Source organism: Engraulis encrasicolus, chromosome 1, assembly GCF_034702125.1.
Source record: "Engraulis encrasicolus isolate BLACKSEA-1 chromosome 1, IST_EnEncr_1.0, whole genome shotgun sequence".
NCBI lineage: Eukaryota > Metazoa > Chordata > Actinopteri > Clupeiformes > Engraulidae > Engraulis > Engraulis encrasicolus.
The window spans coordinates 29,519,583-29,527,766 of NC_085857.1; the positions used below are offsets into that span (position 1 = coordinate 29,519,583).

At 42.1% G+C, this 8,184-nt stretch overlaps 1 protein-coding gene across 4 annotated transcripts in view; it reads right to left on the minus strand.

Moving 5' to 3' along the window:
* Positions 1-7,868, minus strand: part of ugp2a (UDP-glucose pyrophosphorylase 2a) — a 31,360-nt gene extending 23,492 nt beyond the window's left edge. Inside the window, exons 1-2 of one of the 4 annotated variants that reach the window (XM_063199989.1) lie at positions 7,628-7,868; positions 2,624-2,751 (exon numbers count right to left, since the gene is read on the minus strand). In XM_063199989.1, coding sequence (XP_063056059.1) covers positions 2,624-2,722 — 99 coding nt within the window. In that variant the 5' untranslated portion in view covers positions 2,723-2,751; positions 7,628-7,868. Of the gene's footprint in view, positions 1-2,623; positions 2,755-6,713; positions 7,034-7,627 lie in introns of those variants that run through there. The other 3 variants (XM_063199990.1, XM_063199988.1, XM_063199987.1) reach the window with 3 other exon arrangements.
* Positions 7,869-8,184: the final 316 nt, after the last annotated feature.

The window sequence follows — 8,184 nt, forward strand, 5'->3', positions numbered from 1 at the left end:
GATTGAAGTAAGTGTGTGTGTGTGTGTGTGTGTGTGTGTGTGTGTGTGTGTGTGTGTGTGTGTGTGTGTGTGTGTGTGTGTGTGTGTGTGTGTGTGTACATGGGCCGTTCTCAGAGGCCCTTTGGGCCATTTGCAAAGCAGATACAGGACTGTTGTGCAGTATCTATTTGTATGCGTTTGTGGGAATGTGACTGTGACTAGGTTAGAAATCAGCTGTTGAATTTGAAAATGTATCTGTGGCTGGTCAAGATTAATATACACCCCTTAATGTGTGTGTGTGTGTGTCTGTGTGTGTGTGTGTGTGTGTGTGTGTGTGTGTGTGTGTGTGTGTGTGTGTGTGTGTGTGTGTGTGTGTGTGTGTGTGTGTGTGTGTGTGTGCGCTCGCTCTGTGAAATGTTTACAGCCTCATACAACTTCATTTTTTGGAAGATGTAGTAACTACTACTACTACTATACACAACACACACATGTCTACAGCACAGGCAGTACTTTTAGCCCATAAAGAATTAGGACTTTTCACTCTAGAGTTCAGGCTGTCTAAGCCATTTTTTCATATTGAACAATAAGTACAGTGTCTGTAAATGACTGCAGTCTGTTGCGTGACTGCTCAAGAGTACAGAAATAGAATGTAGACATATCCATTAGAATTGTAATACAGTTCTAGAACCATATGGATGTTCTGTGAGGCTGCCCATTGAGTGACGGCTGTTTTTTTGACATTTGCGTTTAGCCAGTTTGATGTGTGTCTGTGTGTGTCTGTGTGTGTGTCTGTGTGTGTGTCTGTGTGTGTGTCTGTGTGTGTGTCTGTGTGTGTGTCTGTGTGTGTGTCTGTGTGTGTGTGTCTGTGTGTGTCTGTGTGTGTCTGTGTGTGTCTGTGTGTCTGTGTGTGTGTCTAGTACACATGTGTCTGTGTGTCTTGTACACGTGTGTGTTTCTTCTATGTATATGTGTGTGTGTGTCTGTCTCCCTCTCTTGCCGTCTGCATGTGTGACTTCCTCACAGCCTCAGTGTGAATGTCAAGAGTGTGCATGCGTTCTTCGTGACCTTACAGTGTTACACCTCTTCACTCCACCTCCTTTGTCAACTGTGAACAGCTGACTAACTGACTTCCCGTCACCTCCTCCACGTCCATCCACACGACCTGAGTGCAACCATGTCCCCAGCAGGTTACAGGAGCCTCTGGACCTTTCCCTGTGTGTGCTTGCCTGGCCTGGTTAACACCGGACAATCGCACAAGTGTGGAGGCTACCTATGCAATTTGTTATAGGAAAGGTGTGGTTTGCGGTTGCTCATTAAGGCGGCGTATTGGGCGCTATAAATGTGTCATTTGGCATATACAGTAAGCACGCAGCCCATAGCCAATCGTGTCAGTTGTATGTATCTATTCAAACAAACTGCAGCGATGGCTTTTCCACCCCTCCCCACTCTATGATTGGAGCCCAAGATCTGGCTCGCTGAGGGATAGAATCCATGTCTTTCAGTTCAGAACGATTGTGCAAAGCAGCATGGGATTTCCCGGGCAGTCTGTGTATGTGTATGTGAAGAGTTCAGGTGCAAAACCCCCTAAGTACCTTTTCAGAAAATAATCTTAATTCATTTTTATTTAATACAAAGCAATCAAAATTGCATATTTTTTTATTTTATTTGTGTAATTTAACTATTTATATGTATTATCAAGTACAAGAATGTAAACCAAACCAACAACGGGGTTCTCTAAAAATATAGAAGTGCCATTCTTCAGAAATGGAGTTAGGGGGTTTTGCATCTGAACTCTTCATGTGTGTGTGTGTATGTATGTGTCTGTGTCTGTTCAAACACAAATGTACAAACTCACACGACACACAAGGATGCATTTGTGTGTCTGTGTGAGTGTTTGCATGTCCATCTGTGTGTGCGAGTACCTTCACCACTGTCCTAAGCAGTAGACATTAGGGCTGCACGATTATGGAAAAAATCATAATCACGATTATTTTGGTCAAAATAGTAATCACGATTATTAATTGATTTTTGCATTTTTTGAAAATTATAACAAGATGGACTATATACGGGATGAGCAAAATAAAATGAATTGTTAGTCATGTAAAGGCAATAGCATGAAACCTATTGGACAGATCTCTGGCCAGAAACACCAGCCTGTCAGTATGTTCTGGCTTCAAGGACGCTCTCAAAGGTAGGTCACTGTTGCCACGATTAAATCACGATTAAAATTCCGACTTCGATTTCACTAATTTATCACGATTTTCGATTATTTTCGATTAATTGTGCAGCCCTAGTAGACACCAGCTGCCTACCTGTCTACTAGCTGCCTACACCTCTTGCTGATCAATTGCTGATCAATTTGCCTGGATCTGTGTGCATGGGACAGATTCAGCTGTGTCTGTGTGTGTGTGTGTGTAGTACCTTGACATCGTTGTCCTTCCCTGTGCTGACCAGTTTGCCTGGATCTGTGTGTGTGTGTGTGTGTGTGTGTGTGTGTGTGTGTGTGTGTGTGTGTGTGTGTGTGTGTGTGTGTGTGTGTGTGTGTGTGTGTGTGTGTGTGTGTGTGTGTGTGTGTGTGTGTGTGTGTGTGTGTGTGTGCGCGCGTGCGTGCGTGCGTGCGTGCGTGCGTGCACGTGTGCAGTACCTTGGCGTCGTTGTCCTTGCCCGTGCTGATGAGCTTGCCCAGCTCTGAGTGCATGGAGCTCTGCAGCTGCTGCATCATCTTCTCCTGGAACTCAGTCATGTTGCCGCCACTACCAGGCTTCCCCAACCCTGCTGAGGACAGGAGAGCAAATTAGAGTAGAGTAAACTAGCTTTATTAACACAGTCATGTTGCGTTCAGTTGAGTACACTAGCTTTATTAACACAGTCATGTTGCGTTCAGTTGAGTACACTAGCTTTATTAACTCAGTCATGTTGCGTTCAGTTGAGTACACTAGCTTTATTAACTCAGTCATGTTGCCGCCAATACCAAGCTTCCCCAACCCTGCTGAGGACGGAAGAGGGAGAGGAAATTAGATTAGATTAGACTAGCTTTACTAACTCAGTCGTGCTTAACTATAGTAGAGGAACGTAAAGATATGTTGCTAACTTCAGTAGACTACAGAAAGTTAATTGTTAATTAAGCGTTATTGGGCTGAAACTCTGTCATGGCAGAGTAGAGTGGAAAAGAAATTCATGTATTAACTCAGTCATGGCGCTACCACAATACTTTGTTTAAGTAGAATTCCTGCCAATATCAACATGCAGTTGTATTGCTCATGCTACCCTTGACGTCGCACTGATGTCGGACAACCTTTGGTATGCTATTTGGACATGCGTCAAGCATCAAAATAAGAGAGAGGATAGGTCTTGAAGACAGCTCAACTACGTAAGCCCCCTTACTGAGGAAAGGAGGTGTGTGTGTGTGTGTATGTGTGTGTGTCTGTGTGTGTGTGTGTGTGTGTGTGTGTGTGTGTGTGTGTGTGTGTGTGTGTGTAACCACAAACAAAAGATGAAGGGATGAGAGAGAGAGAGAGAGAGAGAGAGAGAGAGAGAGAGAGAGAGAGAGAGAGAGAGAGAGAGAGAGAGCAAGAGAGTGAGAGCGAGAGAGAGAGAGAGAGAGAGAGAGAGAGAGAGAGCAAGAGGATAGAGGAAAGAAAACCAATATTAAAGGACATAATGTAAAACAGGTGTGAGAGGGGTAAAGCTTGTAGAATGTGTGTGTGTGTGTGTGTGTGTGTGTGTGTGTGTGTGTGTGTGTGTGTGTGTGTGTGTGTGTGTGTGTGTGTGTGTGTGTGTGTGTGTGTGTGTGTGTGTGCTTCAGAGAGAGGGCATAGAAACAGAGGAGAGGAGATACCAGTGACACACAGAAGAAAGAATGGGGCAGAGATGAGAGGCATTGATTGATTGGGAGAATATGAGACACAAAAAAGATAAATATTGGGTGGGGCAAATAGAGAGATGTGAGATATATGCACCACTGAACAGTTAAAGGGACACTGTGTGAGATTTTGAGTTGTTTATTTCCAGAATTCACGCTGCCCATTCACTAATGTTACCTTTTTCATGAATAATTAACACCAGCATCAAATTCCAAGTATTCATTATGACTGGAAAAAAATGCACTTTTCATACATGAAAAGGGGGATCTTTTCCATGGTCCGCCATTTTGAATTTCCAAAAATAGCCATTTTTAGCTGCAAAAATGACCGTACTTGGACCATACTAGAAAATATTTGTTTAATACTTAGTAAACTTTCATGTAAAGATAGGCAGCCCAATTTCAATAAGCAGCATAGTTGCTTTTTTGACCATTTCCTGCACAGTGTCCCTTTAAACATTAATCAGTTCGTTCACCACCACAATCCAAGTGTAAGCAGAAATGACACAGCATGTCCCTCATTTAACACTCACTCGCTCACTCACTCACTCACTCACTCACAAGACTGACAGCAACATCTAATAGTTTGAAAACTATTGCAAAACTATCAAGCAAGTAACATTTGCACTCCCAACAATCCCTCACTCACACGTTTTACTGACAGACAGTGACATCTCATTTTTAGAAAATTATTGCAAACTGAAGATATCTGAGTCATATATTAGCATTTCATGTTTTATAGTAAACAACTATGGTTTATACAGCCTATTCATTAAAATAATTTCATATTGCGTGCACATAATGCGTTAATTAATTACATATAATTGCGTGCGTTACACATAATTGCGTGCACTACGCTTGACACAGAAAACTATGTATATGGATGAAGAAGTTAAGGAATGTTGAAATTAAGAATTTAACTTGTCACCTAATTGTCTTCATGTGGACACCAAAGTCCAAAGTTGCCATGTTGATTGGATCACTTACTTAACTACACTGATTGAATCTATTGCTGAAATGTGTGTGTATGGATCGGTCTGAAACAGTTGCAAATGTAAAAGGTACCATTCAATCCTTGCACGTATAACCTCATGATTTACGGAAGAACAGTTTATTATTCTCATATGAAAGAATGAATAAGGTTGGCTTGCAGTAAAGTTTAATTCTATTAATTCTATCAGCTTCATTCTGCTCACCTCATATCAACATTTGGTTCTTGAGTTCTTGGGGTTGCTCAATCAATAGGGCCACAAGAGTGACTAATCAAATCAAATGCCTTCAGGAAATAGATAAGGACTTAAGAACTGAAAGGTAAACGGAAAAGCCCCATGGATCCTGGACCAAGAGGTGAAATCCCAAGAAACCTACAAAAGACCAGCTTTTGGAGAAAGAAGACAGTTCTGCTTTCGTGGCTGCGAGGTCAAGATGCAGGCTCCAGAGCCCTGCAATGCTTTAAACATTTGTACTTCTTTACACGCTGGATGCTTTGGATAAATAAACCAGCCAAGTTTAAGAATTTGACACCATGCTCTCTGACTCTTTTAAAAGAACACGCCGGATTCTAGCTAATCATAGAAAGTTTGGAAAATGGATTTTTAAAATGATTTTCATGGTTTGGAGAAGAATGACTATAATCCAACAAAACCTATTGATAAATCACATGCCATTTGCACTACCAACAATCTCCCTCTCGCTAGTTTCGCTGACCACTGACAACATCTATTCTACAGTAATATTTTGAAAATTCTTGTTAAACTTTTGATACATTTTTTGAGAAATAACTTTAACATGACATTTGCATTCACCACCATTACTCCCTCATCAGTTTTACTGAACACTGCACTGCCAACATGAAAGAATATTTAAAATATCATTACAGAAATAGCGCCAAATACTTGAATAGTCCAACGATTTTGACATTTGAGTAAGGTCTTAGCAGTCCCCTGAGTGGGACACAGTGAAAATGTCAACAAAGGGTTGTGCGTGTGCCTAAATTCCTGATGACTTTGTCAACGAAGACAATGCTGTATTTCTGCGGGGTATTTATCGTGCAAATTGATTTGTTTCTTTACGCTACAAAATCACAACGTTGACATTTGAGTATGGTCTGAAAGCCGTACCCACAGTGGGACAACAGTGGGTTGCCTGCATTCCCAATGATTGTCAATGAAGATAAGACTTTTGCAGGGTGTTGTGCAAATCGTTTTTTTAAATTATTATTTCTTCTCTCTATTATTTCTTTCCCTTAACTTTTGAGTAGGCCTATGGTCTCACAGTATGCAATAGGCCACCTAAACTGGGACAAAGGAGATGTCAACAGAGGATTGTCCTACTGTTAATAAAGTAAGTATTTTAGAATCCACAATGTTGGAAGACTATGAGTTTGTATTATCTGTATGGGTCTGTTGATAAAAGAGGGTCAGACCATCTGACAAAATGAACAAATAAGTTGAAGTGATAGGATGAGATATTCTTCTCTTATCCAGTGTGCTTTCTTAAACCTATTGCGCAGCATAATTAACAACACCAAATGAAACAGTGAAACTGTAATCAGGGGTGATAGTGAAAATAAATCCTGAGCCTGAACTTTTTCCCCTGCTCTAACGACGATGACAAGATGCATAGTGACGTAACATAGGCCTATTTTGACACATTATTCAAAGCATAGCAATGTTTTTATTTTTGCAAACTCTGTCAAGCCTGAAATCAGGCATGGAGCCTGAATACTATCAGCCCTGTAATGCAATCTTCAAATAAATTTGTGCTTGTTCAATGGATACTGAGATGTGACATTATTTCAACCAGGCAGCCACGTCAAAATCTGACTCACTCCGAATGAGTCGTAGATCACAAAAGTTCTGCCATCACTTACCTGGAACGAACGATGCCATTTTTGTGTCAACCGCAGCAAGATTACGTTACTTTATGCGCAAGTCAGTCTGCGGTGTCAAACGCGGTTGGACTTTCTAGCAAGTGGTCCAAAAAGTTTATAGACTTATCTAGTCGATTTCTCTACTTCATCCCGACTTTGCCAAAGACTGGCGTTGCCAAATAGCCACGCGTTACGAGTCAAGTCGAGACAGGACAGAACTGGACAAACGAACAGGTGGTCGCTAGAGTGAGACTGGACACCAGGGAAAGGGCCAGAGCCAGGGTGACTGGACGGACAATGTGAAGTCCAGCCCCATTGTCAACATCCAAACACAGATGACAGACTACCGACTAGCAAACCAACCTCCTCCCACTTTCACCCAAGAACTTCCAACAAGCCAATCAGCGTAGAAAGATGCTGATTTGGCCAACTTCATTCATCCCAATAAAGCTCCTCCTTTCATAGAATCTTTACAAACAAGTTTGGCGACATGATACACTGTGAGTGCGTGATATGAAGGGTGGCTGTAGGGTAGTTTACTACAGAGGAGACAGGTGAAAGCTGTCTCAACTTTTCACATCTCAAGAAGTCATTCAACAAACTGCAGGTTAGCTGCATGGAATGGACATCCCTGCAGGCCGCGTTGGCACTTCAAAGGGCATATCATATTAACAAGCAACAGGCAAGAAATAGTGTATGGTGAGTTTGATATCTACCGAGGGGTCGTTATGACGTTGACATTTGAGTGGTGCTTTTTAGGTCTCACAAGCTAGTGCTAGCAAGCAAGTTGACATTTGGCATTGGCCACTGGGTTAAGCGAGAATGTTTGCGCAAGACAAGCAAGCGACAGCGTGCTTTCCATAACAGACAGGGACAAGACACTCCATGCAAAGGAGCTGGTTTTATATACCCACCTTGTAGAAATTACTTTTGGTTTCCGCGAGAGAACTCCAAGGACAGTGCTTGGCTACTTTTAAGCGAGAAACCTCACCACGACACTGCGACGCAGTCCTTTAAATGAGATGTTAGACACTCGCCGCAGGAGTAGACCAACTTCTCACTTGCCGAACCTCTGTGTGTGCACAAGTCGGTGTACGTGTGCACGGCCCCAAGTTCAGACCCTCTGCATTGCAACACCCTCGGCAGTACATCAACCTGCCATGTAAAAACCTGGCATGAGGCAACTTTGCGGAAGTCAGTCACGCAGACGCGGAAGCGTGAGCGCTGATTGGTTGAGCGCTTTAGCCAGTGTGACTTGCTGCTTCAGGACCCGCCCTCATGTACATTTACACTACCATGAACTGTTGCGATTATTGTTGCGAAAACTTTTGCCAATATATATATATATATATATATATTTTTTTTTCCATCCAAGTGTGAATGCGCTGTGGAGGCCATGCAATAATGTAATCATTAATCAGAGCCGTTTATATATATCTCTATATACGAATCTGTCATTAATGTGCATACA